This window comes from Pezoporus wallicus, unplaced genomic scaffold (genome assembly GCF_028554395.1).
Source record: "Pezoporus wallicus isolate ANWC-B61680 ecotype Strahan unplaced genomic scaffold, APGP_CSIRO_Pwel_v1 contig_8803, whole genome shotgun sequence".
In the NCBI taxonomy this organism is placed as follows: Eukaryota; Metazoa; Chordata; class Aves; order Psittaciformes; family Psittacidae; genus Pezoporus; species Pezoporus wallicus.
The window spans coordinates 200,545-224,135 of NW_026635049.1; the positions used below are offsets into that span (position 1 = coordinate 200,545).

The 23,591-nt window shown below is 41.0% G+C and overlaps 1 protein-coding gene across 1 annotated transcript in view; it reads left to right on the forward strand.

Moving 5' to 3' along the window:
- The first annotated feature begins 6,922 nt into the window (after positions 1–6,922).
- ZDHHC15 (zinc finger DHHC-type palmitoyltransferase 15) overlaps positions 6,923–23,591 on the forward strand; it is a 97,612-nt gene continuing 80,943 nt past the window's right edge. The window contains exon 1 of the mRNA XM_057400510.1: positions 6,923–7,045. Within this exon, the coding sequence (XP_057256493.1) occupies positions 6,967–7,045 (79 nt within the window). The 5' untranslated portion in view covers positions 6,923–6,966. The remainder of the gene's footprint in view (positions 7,046–23,591) is intronic.

A 23,591-nucleotide genomic window follows, 5' to 3' on the forward strand; every position in this document is an offset into this window, starting at 1 on the left:
GCTTTTATACTGCTTGCAGTGATGGGATTGCTTATTTCTAATTGGTTTTTAATTTGGAAGAACTAAGATGTGTTCATGTAGAACAGAATAAAGATTGAAATTCCTTTATCTGTAATCTGGTACTATTAAATCAGATGGTATTTCCTAGACACATTCCCATGTAGAGACTTAAAAACCCTCGCTCTTGACCTGAATATAATGCAGGTACCTGTCTTGTTTTCAAGCTTGGGTGAGAAAAGGGCTGTAAAAGCCTCTCAGGAGCTGAATGCGAGGGTGCCATCTAGTGCTTCATTAATCACCACATTCACTGCAACCTCTCCAGCTTCCTCCTGTGTGCCTGGTCTCAAAGGGCTTCCTTGGAAAAGCTTATTGCAAGTTCCAAAGCTAATAAATTGGTGGTGAATGAGCAGCCTTCTGATGACTCAAAGTGCTGAGGAATGGCACGGAATAGGAAGATGAAACAACTTTCCCCCAGACTTTACATGATTTGAGTGAATTCCTGTGAAATCCTGGACTTGAGTTGCAAGGAGAACGTTACATATATAAAGATGAGAAGTCACAACAGGTTGAACTTAAAGGGTACCTCATGCATGAACATAAAGTATAATAAAGGATAAAAACTAAGAGATTGAGATACATGTACTGATGCAAAGGCAGTGTGAGTAAAAAGAGAATAAAGCTATCAAACCTCAATTAAAATGAGGATCCAGGAGCTTGGGAGCTAATTTAAACTAGAGGAATCTCTCGAGTCTTCAGTGTAATCTGGAATTACAAGTTTTGCAGTCTCTCTGTGTTTTGATTCTGTCCATGGGGAAAGAAAAGAAACCTGCTGAATTGGGAGGGGAAAAAGTAGCGGATTTGTTGTATTTAAACTCTGAGCACATCACAGGTTGATGTGAATTTAGCAGCTCTTTATGTTTGTAAACACTGCTTTTTCTTGGGGGGATGTGGGGAAGTGAGTGGCTAAATATAATTTAATGGTACTACATAAATAGCTGGAGTGAAATACAGAGATGCCAGGTTTGATCTTCGTCACATGTGTTGTCACTGCACTCTGATAATACTGATTATGAAGAACTTTGGACTTTTAAAAATGAGCACTCCTGGGGGTGATGTTGGATCTGGGGGTGATGATGTGCATTAAAGCAGAATCTTGTAAACAGCTTTATAAATATGGGTACAACCCTTTTGTGCTGTACGATGATGTTGATTGTGTTCTTTTTGAAAGGAAATTAAGATGCAAGAAAGCTCTGTAAGTCCCTGTGACATCTCTGATGTATTTTTACACCTTTTTAACAAACTTAAAGGAATCCAAAACTGCTTTTCCTTCCCCTATTGAACAAGTGGCCTCTGAACTCCAGATTGAAAGTGTCCCTCTGATCCAATATCGCATTTCTGTCTGTTCGCTCTTTGGCTGCGCTGTTCACATGCTAAATTTTCTCCTTCTTATCCTCAAGGAAGTGGTTTCAAATAATGAAGTAAAAGCCCTTGCTTAAGTGAACTGATCATCAGCCCAATTAAAGAGGAGCCTCCCCTACCTCATCCTGGCGAGCAGAGTGTTTTTCTGGCATAGCAGCTCCCCAGTCATGCCAGATAACCACTGTGGGATTTCTATGGGTTTGAAAAAACCCATACAGTATGTGAGCCATTAAAGTACTGGCTCTAGAACTGTTTCCCAAGTAGATCTGTGTGGAAGCAAATGGCATGTGTTGCATTTTGACAGCCTTAAAGCTTTTACTTTAATCTCTTGTGCTGCTTAGAAATTTCCTATTACGGGATCTCAAAGTATCTTATAAGCACTAGTGAATTAAGCCCTGTAGCTTGGCAGAATCTCTCTTTGTACTTACTGAGTAGTTACAAGTGAATCACTTTTCACAAATGAAAAATAGGAATTAAAGCACTTGGATGATAATTTATTTGGCACAAGTCTATCTTTTGTTCTATTCTGCAAGAGCTAGCACAGCAGGGGCACAAATCTAGACTCGGTCCCTAACTGCTACCACAACCCACTTACTGCACTGAAAGTGGTGCTGCTGCCTTTATCAGCGGTGGAATGGGACTTTGTACTCTGATATCGTGACGGAGAATCATAAAAATTAATTGGAATAGCATAAAATAATGCATATCAGGTAGTTTTGGTTTAAACTTTTACTGTAGAAGATCTTGCATACTTTAAATTGAAGGATGCTTCTGCTCTGTGGTGGTGAATGTATTGCAGATAGTTACGATTTGTTTAACATCCTGTCCCCAACAAATAGGCAGAATTCCTCTTCTGTTTGAATCACTTGTGGCATTGCATAACCCTTGAGAAGTACATGGATACTGTTTTCAGATAACAGTTCTTTTGGAGCAAGTTACTGGAAGTTATGAAACTCAAGGTTGAACCAAGGTTCATTCTCAGGAGTGGAGATTCTCATCATAAGAAGGGAAATGAAGGAGACACTGAATGAGTGAGGACTTTGGAGCACTGCTCAACAATTTGGCTCTTAACTTAGGTCAAAAGGATTTATTTTTTTTAACGTTTAACCTATGTATGAGATTGTCTTCAGTGCCCGTCCCTGTTACATGGAGCACTCACTGTGTAGCTAAGAGATAAGAGGTCTAGTGAAGACTGGGGCATTAAATCTTTCTTCAGTCTGCGTATGACAGAGGAGATCTTGATGTGTAAGAAGAACTTACTAGTTAACTTCATTAAATGTAGTCTTTGAGCTGTATCATCAGGTCATTCACAGCCCTGTGGGGAAGAAGAATGCTATGAAGAAGATGGAGCAACTGAATGTCAAGTGTATTGTGAATGGTTCAAGTCAGGCCAGAGATGATGGTGCAGTAGCTCTCTGTGATAGGGTTTGTGATGTGTTATAAGCCATACAAGCATTTGTATGCTTTGGCCTGGGCTCCTTCTATACATAACGAGAAGCATTTATAGCCTTTTCAGTACTTGTTTCAGGATGGGATTGATGAATAGAATATTCCTGCTTACAGGGAATGGAAACCCCATCTGTTTTTTCTTGGAAGTTCGTATGATGCGTTCTGTCCTTCAAGGAAAGACTACTCTTCTATCTTGTCTTCATCTTTGCTCAAACCCAAGACTCTGCTTGTTTAAAATTTCATGATGACAAACACCAAATCTCCTTTCTTTCTCTTTATGAATTCAATTCCTGTGCTAAAAGATTTTCATGGGAGACAGGAAATGGTGAATTTTGGTTTACACAACTTTCTCTTGAAAGTTATTGTATATATCGACACTTGTTCTTGGTTGTATGTTGTTTTTTTGGAAGAAAAATAATTGCTTTTTTCCATCTCTGGAAAACCACATTCTATGAAAGAGTTATGTGCCTATCAGGGAATACTTTTTACTTTACTCTTGCAGGTGAGACATTATCACCACTAGTTAGAAAGGAAGTGCCCATAGATTTTAAAGAGATAGCATCCAAGTGTGACTAATGTCTTGTAGAGGATTCTGAGAGCAGCTAAACTTAGATGAGATATTGTGTTGCCTCATTTTGGTGGATTAATAAAGAGACGGGGGTTAGAAGGAAATCGTATCTCACACAGATTGTTTAATGCTGAAAAATCCCACGGTGCTTTGTGGCAGCTGTTGAACACTCATGAAAACTGCCCAACTTTTAACTGCAAGAATCAAAGATGCCATGAAAGGGAAAAGTTGCCTAATTTGAAATGGTGTGGGGCTTTCACATTTATGGACCTGGGGGTTTGCTCTGCTTCTGCATTTTGCCATTGGAGAGAATACTGCTTATTTCAAAGCCTTACTGATGGTGGTGGAGGTGATAAGATGGATGGAGCAAAGAATGCCATCTGCAGATAGCATGAGATTTATTTTTAAGTCTAATGATATTACCTTTAACACCACAGCATTCTTAGAACCATGCTAGGGCACTGGGTGAGCACTGAGTTGGAAGAGAAACTGCAGGGCATCACATAGATAAAGAAGAGGCTGGAACAACATGAGAGCTGCTCTGGGAAAGGATTTCAGCTAAAGCCAATGACATAAAGCCAGTTCTAGATTATGGCAAGCAGCCCTAGTGTAATAAGATTCAAGCATGGGGGAGATCCCGTATTTTAAACTGCTTAACTCCAGAGGGTACATCAGGAGTGTGTGTCCTTGCAAGGACAACTAAAGTGGTTGAATCAGCAGCAGTGAAGTGATGCCACATTATAACAAAGAATCATCAGTGACCTATTTAGCTTGTCCTGTTCTGAACTTCTGCAGTTTGGTGGGTTCTTCTTTGTGTGTCTTATTTTCTTGAATTGAAAAGAAAGGGTAGATAAGGAAATAATCAGATATACTGTCCTGAGAGTGCTCCCTAATCGCACTTGACTGTATGGTCCCTGCAGCTGCAGACATTACCAAGCTCGGTATTGTCTAGTTGCTCAGAATGGTGTTTTTTCACTGCTAGTACAGTTTACTTTGGCTTGCTGATGAGTTGATATCTATGGAAAGCCACGGTGCCCAGCCAAAGGCCTATTTTTGTCCTGAATCAATATAGCTTTGCAAGTGCAGGTCCAGGATCAACAGAGATTCATGGAAACTTTTGCTGTGTGCTTAGCAGCAAGGGCTTTGTGCTCTCCAGAAATTGCTTTGTCTTTCTAATCTGTGCCCTGTGAGTAAAGCACAAACCAGTAAAGGGGGAAGTGGTGGGGAATGAGACGTTCTGGCACCTACAGTCTAATCCCTATTGAACTTTCCCCCACTTGAGCTCAAGCACAGGTGTGCAGTCAAGACACAGCTGCTACCAGATGGCTTTACATTTTCAGAGCTGTTATAGAAGAATCCAGAATAACACAGGGAGAAAAGACACCCACCCGCTTTAATAGCTGCAGAGAAAAGACGATGTGTTAGGATTGCAACATTCTTCTGCTTTAATGCACAACTGCTTTAGAATAAAGGTGAAAACTTATCCCACTGGGGAAAGGTAGACATGAAGAACTGGCTTGTCTTGTAAGGCACAGAACCATTGGGATTCACTTGGGAAGGCAACCCAGGCATTCCGTGGCCTTTCTGTAATCACCAGCAGACAACTGTCCAGCCTGATTCTCACAGGCTGATAAAGCAGGCTGGTCCAACCAGTCAGCTGAATCCCAAAGCATCTTCCAGGCTGCTTTGCTGGTTTGTGGATGGAAACAGCATAGGCTGGCACAGGAGGTCTTGCATTTATCTGTCTTGGTACTGACACTGGAATTATTAATTACTCCAGATAAGGTGTAAAGCCTTATAGCATAGGACCTTGTTCTGTCCAGTGAAAAGCAAATGCCTAGGGAAAAACACTGCAATATTATTTTAGGTTTGCTTTCCCAAACGTTCTGGCAAGAATTTGAGGATTCAAGAACTGCTCAGTTCAAGAACTGAGCTCAAGAACAGCAGTTCAAGAACTGCTTCAGACAGATTGTACTTTACAACCCTCTGAATTTCTTAGGTTAACTTGTCTGATCTTCCTTTCAACCGCTGTAAACTTTAAGCACAGACGGTGTCTTGTTGCAGTGTTTGTTTAACTGTAACTGCTTAACTATAGCTTTTGTACTGTTGAAACCAAGGAGCTGTATAAAACTGAGACCTACCAATATTTTTAACAGGAGCCTAAAGTCCTGGTGTTGAGCATGATGGAAGAACTTTCTGGCAAGAAAGCATGAGCTGTCTTGGGAGCCATCAACCAAGTGTTCTGAGATCTTCTTATTTTAACTTATAGCCATGCTGAGAGTACACTTGTAAGAGTTTAACCATGGACAAAATGCTTTGTTAACCCTTGTATCTTCCTAATAAGTAAACCAGGAAAAGCATCTGTTCGTCCCTTTTATGCACGGGATATGGGAAAAATGAGAGGGCAGCTTCTCACCCGTTGAAGCTGCTCCACTTTGCATAAAAGCTGAAGGTCTTGGTGTTGTGTAAAGGCTGAGTGAGTAAGGCTCTGCTTTGGTCACTGGGCTCTCACGTGAGGCGAGATGGGCATTTCTGCCCCTGCCAGCAGCACCATTTGGGTTTAGTTACAAGGCTGGTTTGACTGCCTCAGGGGTAGGAGAGAGGGATTCAAAACCTTCTGTGACAGCTTCCTGTACAACTATTTGAACAGGAAAAAAAGAGATGTGTGTGTGCAGTGGGAAGGGGAATTGCAAATGACTTTCTTTTGAAATAAAGCAATGAACCTCTGAGGACTCTTGGAAATTTTGTATCAGGATGTGTTTTTCTAGTAGCAAGCAGATTTGAATAATCTTTGGAATAATTCGTTGTAATAACATCCTAAAAATAAACTCAAATGACCCCACATGAAACTGGTCCTTCAAATTCCAAGCCTATGTCACAGTGTATAGGGTTATGTGCCATAATAATTTGTTATGAGAGAGAAAACATGGATTATGACAGATTTAAGAAAGACTTTGAGACTGACCTAGCAATGAAATGTCTGATGCAATTCAGAGTGAATAAATGCTGCATGAAATTATGCATGTGGGGAAATGATAATGCTACCTGCACATATAAAACGGAAGGAAACAGAAAATAGAGGATATTTGGACAGTGGCACCAAGGGGTTCAAGTGTTTATTACCTCTCTTAATACAAGGACTAAGGCATATTTTGTGAAGCTAATAGGGACCCATTCAAATAGGAGAAAAGGATATTCTTTAGATGATGGGTAGCAGACTTGCAAAGGAACCTTGTGGATGGAGGTTATGGAGATTTTGAAAGAGACAGATCAAACTTGTGAAAGAGAAACCTACTGAGGTTTAGTAACTTGGAGTTGAAAACAAGTTGGGGCTGCGTAGAGAAGTGTCCTATACTTACCTTAATTTCATTCCTCATTAGATAGCCAGTTAAGACAATTATTTGAGATCAGCTGGATGGGCCTTTAAGCTGATCAAATGTGCCATTTCACATGTGTTTCTCATCTAGTTTCTTCCTGTGTCATTGTGTACAGCTGTGTAGAATGGATAAAAACCCTGCTTTAGCCTAATCATGATAGTTGTTCTGTCTGGACAGATGCTAAAGCAATGGCCAACTGTCTGCTGCACCACAGGCCACCACGGGCAGGTAGGTAAGTAGAACACATCTAGAAGAGATACCTATAACATAGTCTTCCTATGCCAGATGTTATTTAGATCTGGCTTTTTCAGGATCAGAGGAAAAATGCAGATCTTTGCTGGTTGTTTTTACTCTTAGAGGGATGCTTTCTACACAGCAGAATCTAAAGGCTTACAATGGGGAGGAAACAAGAGCATTTCCTTAACTCTTTTCTTAACTGGCCTCCTTGCTCTCTCTGCCATTAGAGATTAACATTATCAATGTTTTCTCAGTAATTCTGTTAAACAGCGTTTCCAACAAAACTCCTACTTGGCATTTCCTACAGATTTTGCCAGAGCTGACTCAATGTGGCTCAGGTTTCGTGCAGTGCAACTTACGGCATGGTGGATTTTTGTTATTTTTTTCCTAGAGAACTTAAAATTAGTCAGGCAAGGGAACACTTACTCTTTTTTGAAAGAAACAGTGATACTTAAAGTTTCTCAGTTGACTGTTTGGGCATGTCATCTGTTCAAAATCGCTTAGTCTGAAGAGGCCTGGTTTGTCTTGGTTGGATGATTCTGTCAGGAACCTTCACTAGTTGGGTCTTCAGCCTGGATTGGTTTCAGTTTTGAGCTTGCTACCTACTTCTGTTATCAAAATGGAGATTATAAACTCAAAGTTGCCATCATGGAGGAAAGAGAGGTGGAGAAGAACACTGAGAAGCAGGGCCAAGCCAGCAGGTGAAGAATGGGCAATCTGGGGCTGTGTTATTTGATAGATTTGTCTATGGGGAGCAGAGCACACTTTGGAGTATCTCAGACTGCCATGGCTGGTGAAGGCTGTCTGGAACTAGCATGTCGGGAGGTGCTTTTTCAGTCAAATCATATTCTCTTTCCAAGTCACCAAAATCAGAAGAGTTCTTCTGGAATGGCTGCTGCTGCTGCAGTTATACATGTGAATATGTATTTGCATGTGTAAGCATACATTCAATATATAGTCACATACATAAACATGGGCATGTGAGTATACAGGGGGTTAGGGAACTTCAAGCAGAAACCCAAAGTTTAAAATAAATTATATCCCTAGAGATGGAGTTGATCTAAAGAGCATAAGATATAAGAACGTACATATTCCAGACTCCTTTGCTGCCCTAGTATGTGAAGCTGGATCTGACTCATTGAAAACCACTACACTTTTCATATTCTTTGTCAAGGCTGTGCTTAGCAGCATCAGCTTCATTTATGTGAAAAATGAAATGGGTTGGCATTTTGGAAGGTTGGTGAGAAACAGACATAGACCAGAAAGTCCTCGCTGTCAGTTATGGTGCATTTTCTTTTCAGCTGGTGCTTGGTTTTGTTTGAGTGGCTTTTCTGTGGTGCTGTTGGGGGAGGTTTTAATTGTTGTTGGCCATTTGGTTTGCTTTGTTTAAATCTCCAGTTGGGAGGTCTGTGCATTTAAAGTCAAAGTTGTTCCAGTGCTTCTGGAGAATGTTTGTTTGTTTTATTGGGGTATTGGAGCATTCAGCCCTGTGTTAGTACTTTGACTAAAGTGTTTCTGTGAGCGCTTTGCTGCTTCTCTGGAACTGGCTAGTCTCTGGAATTGAGCTTTACGAGCTGATTGTATTGATTCGCACTGAGCAGGGGAAAACTAGACCCAAGTTTAGAAGTAAAATAAAATAAAATTAGCTTCTGTTGCCTTTTTGTTGTGGCTCTGACAGCTCTTCCAAACCTCTGTAATGGGGGGAAAGCATCTTCAGTTGGACGATACGGGGCGGGGGGGGGAGAAACCTGAATTCTTATACAATGCAGTTGCTTTCTCCCCCAAACCCCAGTGGGAATGCATCAAATCACTTCTCATATCTGAAATTATTGCTCTTCACCCCTGTTACTGGAGATGAGTAGGAACGTTCTGTTTCTTGGTGCCCAGCTCTCTGGGTTTTCATGGAAAGAGGGCAAATGCTTTCACTTTTCCAATTTATAAAGTTTTTTTGGACATAGGACCTGGCAGAAATTGTCTTTTCATATGAGTATTTGATTTGGCATGGAATGCTCTGGCTGGAATTGCTTTGTATTAGAAGTATTCTTCCAAAGAGATATAAACATGTGATTTATTAATCACTGGTATTTTATTTTAAGAGATAAATTTCTGCCTTTCCTCCTTCTTGTTCAGCATGTGGACAAGCTTTATGTATTGTCACTGTTGAGGCTGGAATTAATATGATTAAATATGGAATTAGCTCAGGCTTGGGTGGATTTTGAAGCTGGACTGATCCAGATGTTAACAGTAAACCAGTATTGTAATAGTTCCAAAATTTGGAAGTCAATCCTGTTCATATATAGTTAGATTTTAACTAATTCCTGGAATCCCAATGATGCAGAACTGCAGGAACCAGAGAAAATTCAGCGCTGGTACTAATTCATCACAACTTTAATCTGATGCATATAGTTAACAGATCTGACCACTGTTACACTTCATGGGGGGAACTGGTGCCTGTGGCTTTACGTTAAACATGTAAGCTTGTTCTCCTACCTGATTACTCCTGCCTAATATTCTGTATGCGGGAAAGAGATCCCTCTAAGCTACTACGGATTGGGTTTTTTGTTTGAGATTTTTCTCCTTTCTGGGTCGGTCTGAAAAAGTCAGATTTGTTCCTCTTATTCCATTATGTTTGAAAAGTATGTTATCCAGATATCATGTATCCAGCTAGTTTCAAAGTGTTTGGAAGGAGTTCTTCTGGGATGATTCGCTCACTGCATGTAAAAAGAAATATGTATATGGGGAAATTTTAGGTGTCCCTGGCTTTCTACTGGAGTTACTGATTTCTGGCCCTGCTATAGGTCTTGCATATCTTTGGAATAAGGTTTGGCTTTATCTTAACAATGAAAGCTTAAATGTTATGTTCTTAAATCAGAAAGTTTGGCTTCTTGTAGCACATAGGCCTGATACCTTAGTGGAAGCAAATACTTGCTTTGAGCTCTACCTCATCCTCCTTGTGTTGGGTGAACAGCCCTGGCAGAATGCGGAGGAGCCCTTCTGCTCTTCAGCCAGACATTGGTCTTCTGCTTGTGCGGGGACTGACAGCTTGAAAGCCATCAGAAAGGTGTTTCTTAGTGGCACTTCACAATTAATTTTCTTTAGGAAACTGAGCCAGTGCTCCAAAGCCCTCTCACTAGTCTGAGAATCCCATGGGAAATAACACGTCTTCTGTGGACCAGCATCTTGCTGTGTACATCTTGGTGCATTTTACATTAGTTGTATTTGTGGAAAAAAAGGGAGTAAAATGTATCTTTACAATTCGTTAAACATTTCCAAATATACAGTGTGCAGGTAGATAGATACCTTTTAGTGCCCAAGACCAGCACAGATCCTGTTTGAATTCAGGTGTTCCCACCACTCACAAAGAAGGCATCAAAGAGGTGGAAAAAAAGCAAGATACTTACATTTACTGAAGAGATAAAGCAACATAATCCTGATGAGGAGCTTTGGGTAAAGCTTGCCTTCAGTTCAGCTGGAATTTGGGGCCATGAGTTGAGCTTCCCACACTTCCCATTCTTGCCCATCATGTATTTCATCTTACATTTTATGCTTTTACTTGGATCGGTGGGACTTGGGTACCATTTTATGAACTGGCAGGTAAAATGCATCCAAACCTTCCAGCTTTTATTAATGTTCTTTCAGTTTGGTGGCATGGTTTTTTCTTTCTAGCTCTCTTTCCAGAATACCAGCCTTGATGGCAACTTTATGGTAGTTCTTGCTGCGTTAAGCTGTGAGATTGTTACAGAACGCTACCTGCACTGCATGGTGCATCCATGTGACTTCCATAAGGGCTTTGCATTTACAAAATATCCCCTTTTTTTTTTCCTTTCAGTCATTCAACCCTGCTCTGAGACAGGAGGGGTTTTATTGGTAAGAAAATGTAAACAGGAAAGCAAAATAATTCTTGTCCAAGGTGAGAACAGTAGTTTATGATCAAAACCTCACGCTTTTCCAAATCCCATTCTACTGTATTGCACTTTGTTTTGCTTGTGCTGCTGTGGCAGCAACATGTGCTGAGACAGCCTAGTCCTTAATTGATTTCATTCTGAAATGGTCTGTGGTGACATCCTTTTATGGACTGAAAGTATTCCCCGAGTTGGGATGCACTGACTGTCCAACTAACACTGATAATGTATATTATTACTATTAAAAGCCACTGAGTTAAGATAATGGAAGTGACTCATGTGGAATGTTTTTTCTTACTGGCAGAAGCGTGCTGCTGCCTTGGGCCTAAGAAAACTCTTGACCTGGACATTCACTGACCAGCTTTTGAGGCTTCAGTACAGGGTCTTTCATGACATTTTGGGTGTACCTCGCATTCTTGCCAAACCCTTTGGAACGGTTCAAAAGAGCGCTGATTGTGTGCAGTCCTCTGCAGCAAGAGGCGCCAGAAATATAAAGGTCTCTCTTAATATTTTCCACAATGTTACGCAAGTATTAATGTAAATTACAAAAAGATTTTTTGGTTATCAAGGCAAGCTACAAGGAGGGAAAATGTGGTGTAATCCATATAAATCAGTTGACTAAGCCATGCACAATAAATCCAGTGTTGGTGAAGCTGAGTTCCTCGGGCTGGCACCACAGTTTGCTCTTTACAATAAACGTTTACTGCCCTCATTTGACAGTCGGTGTTTGCCGTGGACCCTCTTCACCCTTGCTCACACCCTTGTGATCTGTGGCTGTGCAGCCTTTTGGCTTTGGCATTATAAAAATCCAAACTAAAAAGCAGGAAGCTGCCACAGAAACAGTTAAATATTTGACCCTGTTTACTGCCAGCTTAGATAAAAATCAGATTTATTTCCCTGTGAAGAAAAATTCTTCAGCACATTCTATGTGCCCTGACAGTCGTAGGTTTATTGCAGCCCATTGGAATAAAGGATTTCACATGTGTTGCAGTGGAGGGAACATTTTAACCATTTGCTTCTGTTTGCCATCTGTTTTCTTTACCAACTCGGTGCTCGTGTAAATTTCACAGCTGCAGATGGTATTTCCTAGGCCAGAAAGAACACAGGCATCTCTGCCTCCTTCCATATGTCCAAATTAGTTACAGCAGAGAGATGCAAGGTGTTTGCTCCTGCGCTGGTTGCTCTCCATGGCAAGTGAGAAGGGCTCAGCCCCATCCTTCCTCAAACAGAAGACCGAATTGACTGGGAATGAGGTACCTGGTGTGGCAGTGGGCTGTGTTACTGCTACACCATGGCAGCAGTTGAAATGTCTACTTCTTGTACAGCTTATAGAAACCTTTTGGCTTTTCTTGTAAAAACCCTCTGTTATTACAGATGTACACCTGTCTTTCACTGCCATCTAAGCATATGATTTAGGATTCTCCTAATATAAATACTCTTTAATACTTAAGGGCTTTATTTATGTGCTCTCTTAGATGGGAATAGGTCAGTTCCTGGGAGTGTTTCTTTGATCCAGTGCTGATTAAGAGTTGTATGGTCATGTCTGCTTTGGTGAAACAGTCCTTCTGCCTATAGGACTGTACTTTGTTCTCTTTCCTCCAGTGGGATAGCTGAGAGAAGAACATAGAGTTCGTAGATGTGATTGAGCACTCTGGGTGCAGTTTGAATTTTAAGAGCTCTAGTGACTTCTGTATTGCTTCAGTTGGGAACTGAAGAATGCAAAACACCAGTTGGAGGCAGGTGTATCCGGTTTACAAGACCAACTCCTGGACTGAAATGGGGACAGATGACTTGTAAATAAGGACCTATGCACTGTGCTAATTAAAGGCATGATTTATTTGATACTTTTATTGAAGAATCTTAGGATAAAAGGTGCTATACAAGTACTACTGTTCTAGTTTGTTGTGTACATGCTTAGCTGTCATTTGTTTGAGATCTTCCCTCTCTGGAAATACTGGTCCTTGAAGCAGCAGCAGAAATGGAGGTGATGTCACTTTGGAATGTACCACTTTCAAGAGACAGCATATGTGAGAGTGTAGAGACAGTGGCCTTTGCCCTTGGGATCACTACAGGTGGATCTGCTGGCTCTTCTGGCCTGCACCTGACTCTCACTTTGCTACTTATAGCCATCCAGGATTTTGAGTGATGATACTTAAAAACACAGACAGTGCTTAGTGTGTCAAGCTGCCTGGCAGAGAAAAATGAGAGGGTCAGTCTGCGTGTAGAAGGCTCAAAGAATTGCTTTTATTTTCCTTTCAGGGCAGTCCAGGCTCCCCATCCATCCTAAGCTTACCTTGTAACTTCAGAAGTTACCTGCTGATGCCATATACGTAGTTTTGAGCTTGCTCTGTCTCTCACCCCTCATCCCAGCATCAAACCTAACTAACAATAGCTGCGTAGCACTAGTGTGTGTAATTAATAGCTGTTAATATATATATCAGTATAATGAGAAAATTCCTATATTCCCATCTATGCAGGAATGTTTTGTTCCCTACCTGTAATGTCCTTAGGAAAACCTGAAACAAATTGAGCACTTGTATAGGATAAATGTGTTATCCTTTCAAGAGTTAGGTATTTTTTTCCCATCTGTTTTCAGTTCTTGAATGTTTCAGCATGATCCCATGCTGTTGATGGAAGAGCAGAGTAAGTTGACTGTTAAAGCTTTATCCTGCACAGTGCTGTTGCTTGACACATGCCACTGCCCTGTGATACCAGCTGAAGGATTTTGGCAGTGAATCAATGCAGTGAAAGTGATTGTAGTTTTCATAGAGGAGGTCTAATGTATCAGTTATGGTTGATTAATGATATTACAAAACATCAGTAGGTGACTCACAGATGCTTCAGAGTTCTGTTTCAGAAAAGTGCTCATAAATCTGACAAAAGATCATAGAAGCATAGAATGGAAGTGGAACACCTTCCACTAGACAATTCAAAGACTGTCCAGGCCTCTTGGAAGTAGAAAACTGGGTTAGGAGGAGAACATTTTTCATATGACTTTGGATTCAGAGTACTGTGAACCTTGCCTGTGGTCACACATAGATAATAGTGAGAAGTCTGCAGGTCATGGTCACCAACAGCCATGGATCCAGAGCAGTGCGGATACATTGTCAGTGGTCTTGATGAGCAAAGCCTCTGCAACCCTATTTTGATGAAAGATGATGCCGACTTGGTTAAAGCTTTCTGGTGGGGATCAAAGGGCACTGTGGTCAGAGCTGTATCTATGACTTAAAATTTGACTTAAGAAAATAAGATTGTCAGAATCTTTATCTGGAGTTGCTGTAATCTCCACTGAGGAAGCAACCTTTAGATGAAGTTATTCGTCATTCTAGCTATAGTATATGTGGGTATTTACAGTCAGGTGTTGCTGTGCAGTGCAGGATATGAATACAACATCTCTTTATGGTTTGGCTTGCATATGCTACAGCACTGATGCTAATTGGTAGTGATTGGTTTAGTTTGTGGCTTAATGAATGGCCTTTTATCTGCTCCCAAAATGCCATGTGACAGAATGCTCTTTAGCATTAATGTACACAGCCCAGGTATGAGGCTTGTGTTTGCATCACCCTGATCAGCCTCTGTTTGCTCTCTGTGCTGTCAGTGAACTGCTGGATGCAGGTGCAAGCTGGTGTTGAATTTTCCAGTTCATTGTCTGATTCCAGAGCCACCTCTCCATCTCGCTCCACAGGCAGCTGCTCTTCAACAGGGGCCCAGGGAAGGAACACCAGCATTTGACAGACAAGAAGTGAGACGTATTGGCAGAGCTGTGCTGGAATTGAAGAGTGTTTACAGATTGAGAGTGAGTGGATTGACATCACTGTGTACAGGGAAAATTGCCCTTTCTCTCTCTGCCTGGCCTTAACTAGTCCATCATTTTTTTATGCTGAGGCTGGTAGAGGCTGTGTGTTTGGTAGTAGAAGAACAAGGGCTGAGACTGACAGCCAGGAGTGTTAATGATTTTAATCCTGTTGCACTGACTCACTCGGTGACCTCAGGTTAATCATTTGACCTTCTCTTGCTAGTTAGCTACAGCTGTGGAAATGGGCAAAAGCAATACTGCTTCAGCCTCCAGATGCTGAACTGGAGCTGAGTGTTCTTGGGGAAGCAGCTCATACGGAATATTCATTTCTATCATAAGTTAAAAGAAAAATGGGCAAAGGTGGCTCATTAACCTGCTGGCAGTTTGGTAGGGACTAGTTTCCATCTGAATATGATATTGATGTCATTGCAATGTATAATTATAAAGTGAATTTTCAACTTGCAGTTTATTTTGCTGACTGTAATGTTTTAAAAAGCACTACTTGAGGTTCCTTACATCCAAACCCTCTCCAAAGTATCTAGAACAAAAACATATAAAGCGCTTGCATTTGACAGCTACATGTATGTCCCCTGTTAGAGCACTTGAACTATAATAGATCCTTGTATGAAAGACTGTGGTTTATTTATAGGTATTTGAAATTAGCTACCCATGTGTTATGGGGGACAAGGAATACTGAGGGCTTCAGGCCAATATAAGAACTTTGTGTAGTGCGAACGAAGGCTGTTTTGTTTTGGTTCCAAAGTATTTTTTGAATAATTGTGGTTTAGAAAAGCAAATACACATTGAGTCCATTGCAGTGTTTCAGCTGTGGACTTGATTTTCAGATGAGAGCACATAAATTGGCACGTGGCCTCTGGCATTTAAATGATTAAGTAGTCCTTTCAGAGAGCTAAGATGCTAGATGAAGGCAACTTGAATGTAGGTTTAAAAGTTAATGTATACATTGGGATGAAGGCATATGCTGAAAGCCAGAGTTAAGGTGTAAAATAACCAGCATTCATCGAACCATAGAATGGTTTGGGGGTTGGAACGGACCTTAAAGCTCATCCAGTTCTACCCCCTGCCAGGGGCAGGGACACCTTCCACTAGAGCAGCTTGCTCCAAGCCCCATCCAACCTGGCCCTGAGCACTGCCAGGGATGGGGCAGCCACAGCTTCTCTGGGCACCCTGTGCCAGTGCCTCAGTACCCTCATAGTAAGGAATTTCTTCCTAAGATCTCATCTCCATCTCCCCTGGGTCAGTTCTGTCTATGAAGCTGTACCCAGCGCTGTCCAGTGGTGTGGCTTCTTCTTACAGAGGATTTTTTACCTGGTACGTAATTCTTGTTAAGGGTCACATGATATCCACCCAGTTGTAAGAGTGCAACTCGGGGCTCTCCCCTCAGGCAGCCTTCATTTAAACACTCTGCTTCGTGCCAGATTTTGAGGCATTTTTCTCTTCTAATGAATGCATGTGTTTGAGAGCAGGGACCTTTCCAGCCCTTCTCTCCCCTTCCCCCAGTCATGCACCTCTTTCTGCTGTGTATTTCAGGGGGGTTTTACTCAAATGTTGCTCTGAAGAGTTTCAGAAAACCTGTCAAAATGATTAAGAGTCTGAAATTCTATATTACATTAATGTTTTTAAAGCATTTTATTCAACAGACAATATAATATGAAATCTAGCAAAAAAACCCGCTCCAATGCTGGCTCTTACATAGCACTTCTTGAGGGGCTGCTGTCACTTTGCTGAAAGCAAGTATTTTGAGGAGTGTGTCTATTTGTGCAGTGCGAGGGGGGAAAATTGAAATGGTCTGTGCTGGTGTCAAATCATTTTTTAATAAACTTGAGAGCATTTATAGTTTTCAGCCTCCACCAGGAGCTTTTCTTGGGCAGATTTGCCTGTAAACTCATGCAGTTTATTTCAAAAGGACTTTGGGACCATCTGGGATTTTGAAGTTCGGGGTTTTAAAGTATTTCGTTCCTTGCTCTGATGAGCAAGAAACTTCTTTGGAAGAGCTTCATGTTGGTTAAGCTGGCAAAGCCATGTAGCTCTTAAAGGGAAAGTGATTCATTTAGTGCTTTTTATCCAAGTGGGGAGAAAAAACACAGTACTAGTGAAGTGACAAATGCAGTCCCTGCCTAAATATTTAATGTCTTGGGGGAAGATAGGACAATGATGAATTAAGTTCTGAATAAAGAATATAAGACATGAACCGAGCTGATTTTCAGGACCTATTTATAATTGATTGTTTTCTTCCCATCAGCTTTAGGGTTTTAACCTTTTCATTTGGGGTCAGAGCTAAAGATGTTGAACCCCTGAGAATCCCTGTGGTGAGACCTGTGTTCTTTTTTTCCCCCTTTATGCTTGAATTCACAGTCCACCAGAGGTGACGACAGGGTTTGGTTCATTTTGTTTGGCTCACTGATGATTTTTGCAGATACATTCATGCTATGTCTCGTGGTGGATTTATACTCTGCTTTTCTGTGTATCCTGTTCTCCTAATGCCAACTGCATCTCAGAAAATAAGGATGGATGGGTTCTTAAGGCATCTTGCCCACCAAGTAAGCAGAACCTACACCTGGTTTCCTTCCAGCACTTTCAACTCACCTGTTCTTGAAAGCCCCATGATACCATTCCAACCTTCTATCGGCAATTTAGTTAATTAAGCTGGAAATGTTGGATCATTTCTTACATGTCTAATCTGAATATTTTGTGATGAAATTCATTCCTCTCTCTTCTTGTCTTACTCACTGAAGACTCATCCTTTTTCCAGCAGCCCAGTGATGTATCAGAAGACAGTTTTCCTATCTCCCTCCACCCCTCTCTCTAGACAGGATGATATCATATAGAATCATAGAATAGTTAGGGTTGGAAAGGACCATAAGATCATCTAATTCCGACCCCCTGACATATATTCTCTTTCAGCTTGGTACCTCAAGGGAATTAAGTTTCTGTAAGCTTTGTGGGAAAGAGGAATTGAATAAAGGACAAGATGTGTGAGCTGGTGCTCTTACAAACAGATGTGTAGGCGGAATTCAAATGTTACCCACTCTGAGGCATTATCTTTCCAACTAGCTGGCTCACAATTACTGCCTGATCAGCCAGTATAAATGTCGTACCTGCTGCCTGTTATCCAGACAGATAGGAAAGCAGCATGGCTGGGAGCTGGAGAGCCTGGGAGATGTGAGTGTGGGAAGGAAGGAAAAGGGATGCTGAAACAAGGGCTATCTTAGAGAAAACAAATGCTGAGATTAGTGTGGTGGAGGGAAGAGGACTGAAGGAGAACAGAATTTTCTAGTTTCAATGTTGACTGAACTGCTGATGTTAAACCTTGTTTTGAGCAGGCGTGGGAGTCTGGTACACATCCTAGGACCCAAAATTCCTGAACTTTCCTTAAGGTTATTTTGTAGTCTGAGCCAGTCTGATTATTCTATAATGGGATGTAAATTATTTGGAGAGTGAATTGAACTACGCATTCAGACTCACAAGGTTTGTTCCATGTTCTAGTGCTGGAATGAGAAAAAAGAGAACTTTGTATCATGATTTTCATTATTAAATTGGTGATAATTATCTGCATTTTGAAATATGTAAGTGAAGAACGCTATACACATACTGAGTTATCAGTCTGTATCTTTTATCAGAGGAGGGAAAAATGCTGAATATCCTACAGAAGCATTATATAAAGAAAAAAATCGGTGCAATTTGCCTAACCAAAAATACCCCATCTCTACAACTGACATCTTGGTACCTTGCTCTTACGTGAGATAACATGCCAATTTATGCATTTTAGCAAGTATATGATTTATACTTGGGGGTTTGTGCTGGAAAAGCATGGTGATCTGCAGAGGAATATCAGGCTCTTATAAACTGATTTCAGCACAACAGTCAGTCAAGATAAACATTAGAGATGTTTCAATAGAACTTCTTCCTAAGTGACTCTAAGCTCCAGTTTGGGTTTAGCTAATGTTACTTAGCATAGAGGTTGTCAGGATGTCACGAGCCATGAGTATTGCCATGCTTTCATGATATCACTGCCTGCACTGTATTTGATGGTCCCTTTCAAAGTTGTCATTTAATCTGTTATAATCTCTCCACTATTTGTGCATGAGGAATAACAGGGGTTGTTGATTTATTACACTAAATCCATGTGAAAGAGCTTGGTACACAGAGACTCTTCTTTCCTCAGTCAAAAGCAGTGCTGTCTTGTCTTTTATTCTTTCACGATTTTGTGGCTTCTGAAGGAGCTGTTCTGAAACTCTAAAATGAAGGCTAACATCATTGGAAAAACAGAACATGCTTGAGATGCTTCTTAACACTCTATCGTTGTCACTTTTTTTGGATTGACCAGATTGGATGCAAAGAGTTTTAATTGGAAGAATGTTCAGGAGTTCTTAAAAGCTGGGAGAAATACAGTGACAGCTAAAAAAAGGCAAGTGTGGCATTGGAGTTGTATGTAGACAGTCTTCAAAGTGATGTTTCAACAAAAGCTTCTGGAAAGATTCTTTTCAATAAAGCAGTCTGCATGACTCCGTGGAAATAATGACACGTAGGCTTGTGCCAGAGCAGATTGATAGTGGAAGGGTGGAAAAAGTTTAGGAAACTTTGTTCTTGTTAACTGCTAAATGAAATTGTGTTGCTTGCCTGTTAAATAGCAGACATACCTGCTGGGAATAGTTCCATGAGGAGGGCCACAGTCAGGAATCACAAGCTCAAAGAGTATTTCCTTCCAAGTTTTTCACAAATGGTTGTGTAAGAAGCCCAGCGCAGCTCAATAATTGACCAAGAGGAACTCACTTTGTGCTGCAACAGCCTTTTCCACCAGTGAATTTAAGCCTTTAGGAGTAGGTAATGCAGCTTCCAAAATCATTATTTTTCACGTTTTTCACAGTCAAGGAAAGAATGTGCAAAATGTGTTTCTAAATGACTTCAGCAAACAATCCCAAGAAACCTATCCATGGCAATCAGAGACATGGCTGCAGTCAGGAGCCATGCTTCCTTGTTCTGAATTTTCCCTTTAAAACACTAAACCACACTCCTGCAGAGAGCTAACAAGTAATATGTTAGACTTCTGTATTCTGGATTGTAGGAAGCACAGTGTAAATCCATTCCTGATATAAGGAACAGCAACAGATGAACCAAGCATATTAAATCTGGAATTTTTCCAAGGGGGAAACAATTTTCTATGAGGTTTTGGAAAGCTCTAGACCTATTTGAAAGGGGCATATGTGCATGTATAAGAGAGCAAGTGTGTGGCGAGCAGTTTCCTGCCCTAGAGCTTCCCAGTTTAATCTGGGAGTCTGCGTGCCAAAACATCTTCCATGTTATTTTAACTAAGCAGGATACTGTCCATCCAGCCCTGTGATCACTGAGATAGTCAGAGCACAGAGATGACACGGACTGCACTGTGCTCATGAAATGATTCAGGAGCTTGTGATCTATTGGAAAGTGAGCACTGGAAAGACTGAGAGTCCTGGGTATAAATACCAGCAGTTACACTGAGAACTTCTGCCATTCTGCTAATCATTCACACACTTGCTCGCTGGTCCCATTCCTGTTTGTTTCTTCCCTTGCCTATCAGTTAGCATCCAGTCTGTACTGGGGTAGGTGAGCTTTTGGTCTGAATGGTTAGAGCTTCCCTCTTTCCTCCCTTCCCCTTTTGTCCTTCACTTTCTGTATGTATCTACTTGCCAACCAGTTGACCATGGTGGCTAAAGACTGATTAGACAGGATTGTTGTGAATGTGAAAAAGTATCTAAAGTGCTAGTAAATAATTCTTACAAGATTTTTGACTCTCAGTGGTATAGCATATATCGTGCTTCATATACAAGCACTCCCTCCAGTAGAAGTCCAGTCTGCAAATCCTATGGCTTCACTCAAATAAATGTACAAATAAAACCCATACGTGGTCTTCGTACTACAAGCTCTGAACATCAGGTATCCTCCGAAATTGCGATTCCATCAGCGTGTTTTGGAGCATCTGCAGGTGGCCTGTGGAAGTAAATTTTGTTGAAAATAAGTTGTGTTTTGAGTAAAAAAACGAAATATTTTTACATGGCAATTCTGGAACCTGATGTCTTTTTCTTGAAAGTGGTTACTAATAACAAAAATCTGAGGCTCTCAGTCTTGTAAGAATGTTGCTCATTAAAAGCAACGTTCAGGTGTTTATGTACCTTGTAGTAAATAGAAGGGCATTGTGTAATTCATGTGTGGGGACTGAGGGAATGCACAAACCCAAATTCAGCTGAATTCTGACGGTATTTGAGAAAACGTGGTGGAGAATCAAAGTGATGCTGTAAACCCCTGACTTTTGGAACTCTGCTAGTCTCTATTAGCTTGCCCAGACATTTCAATACACCAGATACGGATTCCAGGATCTAATTGTAGTGGTTGCTCAAGAAAAAGGTTTGATTCTCACTTTGCCTCTGCAGCTGTGTAATTTCACTCGCTTCACCAGGCTTTGCTACTGGTTAGCAGTTGTTTCTAATGGCAGTTATTTCCAGAACTGAAGTGGAAATTGTGGACTAATGGAAGCTGAAGGAGTAAAGGGGCAATTGTGATAGGAGCTCTCCTGCTGAACAATCTTATTTATGGAGCTGCAAAAAGGCAACAGTGCTCCATTCCCTGTGATGATAAACCTAATGTGACACACCAAAGATAGTGACTGTTCTTTCCTGTTCCTCACAGGGGGAACAAAATGAAACCGAAGCCCTTAAGTCTTAGTGTTAACAGTCTGAACCCAAAAAGGGGAAGAACAAGCTGTGTCTTACAGATAATTCATCTTTCCAGCAATTCACATTTTTCTTTTAATTTTCCATTTATAAAAGCCTGCTCCTGCTCCACTGTGAGGCTTTTCTCTGAACATTTGGAAATATTTTAATGCCCTTAAACCTGCAGATTTCTATTAACAGGCTGTGCTTTCCTTTTGCTTTGGTATCCTCACACCTGTTTTGCCTTTGGCACTAGGCAGTGGATAATGAGGTTACCTAATATGTTGACTGTTGGCTCCAAGCTCTTTAATAGTCCAGCAGGATGCCTTTCTTACACTTGTTTGGTGGGTTTTTGGTGGGCACAGGGATGAGGTAACATGTCAGGAGTCCTTCCCTCTGGAAGTGTTATTATGTTGGTGTTTTGAGCTAAGTTTCTGATAAATCATGAATTGGTTGAGATGTGTCTGCTTTCAGTAGGAAAAAGTGCATGGCTTGGCTTTGACATGACACAGGACTTTTTTATGGGAGGAGTTGTGCTCCACGTCTCATCAGTTTTCCTACCAATAGCAAACCTTGCTCTTGGAGACAGTTCAGCTCCCTGATGGAAGTGGTCATGGCTGCTTCTATGGTAGCTTGTGAAACTGGCTGCAGAATTAAGTCCTATCATCAGGCTTTCTTAGGTGTTGCACCTGAGGTACAGAAGGAAGTATATGAAAAGACCTGCAAACCAAACGTTGCTATTTTAAAGTTCTTTCTCTCATTCCCACAAATTTGACAGTGGTTTAAATGGCCATCATATGGTCTCGGTCCATTTGCTTCTGGTCACCTGTCCTATATTAAGGTGTTATTTTTTGTCTTACATTGTGAGTACAAAGGGACAACCCACTGTATATGCAGCGCTACAACCGTCTCTGGAATTTACCGTCTTCCTTGATGCACGTTCTAAGCCAAATCTGCCTGTGATACACCTCATTGCCATCAACGAAGTAACAGTTGTGTGAATTTGGGCTCTTTGGCAGCATCCTGCCCACTGCAGGTAGACTGACTTCAATCCAGGCTTTTTGTGAGTGTTCTACAAAGGGTACAAGTTAGGGTCATTCTGTTAAGTCTCCACATGATGCATCTTACAGAGCACTTCAGTCCGAGACCTGAAATGCTCACCTCTAACTTGTAGTGCTCACCAAGTGAAATTCACCTTTTGTTTCCATCAGTGTTGATAAACTTGATGCAAATGGAGGAAACCAAAAAATGCCAGTGTGCACATACAGAGGGATATATTGTTCACATACGCATGCTTTAGTGAAGTCTGTGAAAGTATTGGTTTGGTGCTTAGCAGGGCAGTCATCAAAACCACAAATGGCATGTTAACAATTGTGTAAGGAAGAGAGAAAACTGTATGGTTAGAAAGATAAGATATTTAGAATGGGGGGATCCTCCTTGTCGAAGTGCAGAGGTTTCCTGTTGAAGAGTCAAAGTTTTTTGACAAATTATCTCAAAGGTCCAATAAGGGATCAATTTTTAGACTTACAGTCATAGCAGCTTAAATTCTTGAACTTCATTTCACACTTCAACAGCATAACTGGCAGCAGAAGTGGGCTTTATCTGTATTTCATAATAAGGGCATGTTCTTCAAATAAAAAGGCTGTTACCTTTTCTAAAGGTTCTGCAATTACGTGAAAAAGCTTGTAAATAAATCAAGCCTATGGAAGGTTTTGCAACTGTTGTTCAACTGTTCTGAATATCTCTCGCCCGTTGCAGCATTCAGAACCCTGATTCTTCTAGGCAAGATTTGGAATTACAGTTTTGTGCCGCCCTATAGCAAAACATTACTGTAGTCCTCAGAATTTGGCATAAAATACAGGGAAAATTAAACCCATATGCTCCCCCCCGAGGCAGACCTATATCCCCCCAGTTACCCTAAGCTCCTGAATTTCATAAACCACTTTTTTTCTTGTTAGAATTAATACCAGATTTAAGTTAGATAAGGTCACATGTTTAGTCCCTAGTGAAGATGTCAGAATTGAAAAGATTTACAGTAGAAATAGAATCGTAGTGAGAGAATAACTGGGTTTTATTGCGGAATGGTGAGATGAGGCAGTTGATAACATCGAGATGTAATATAGTGAGTTATGTATA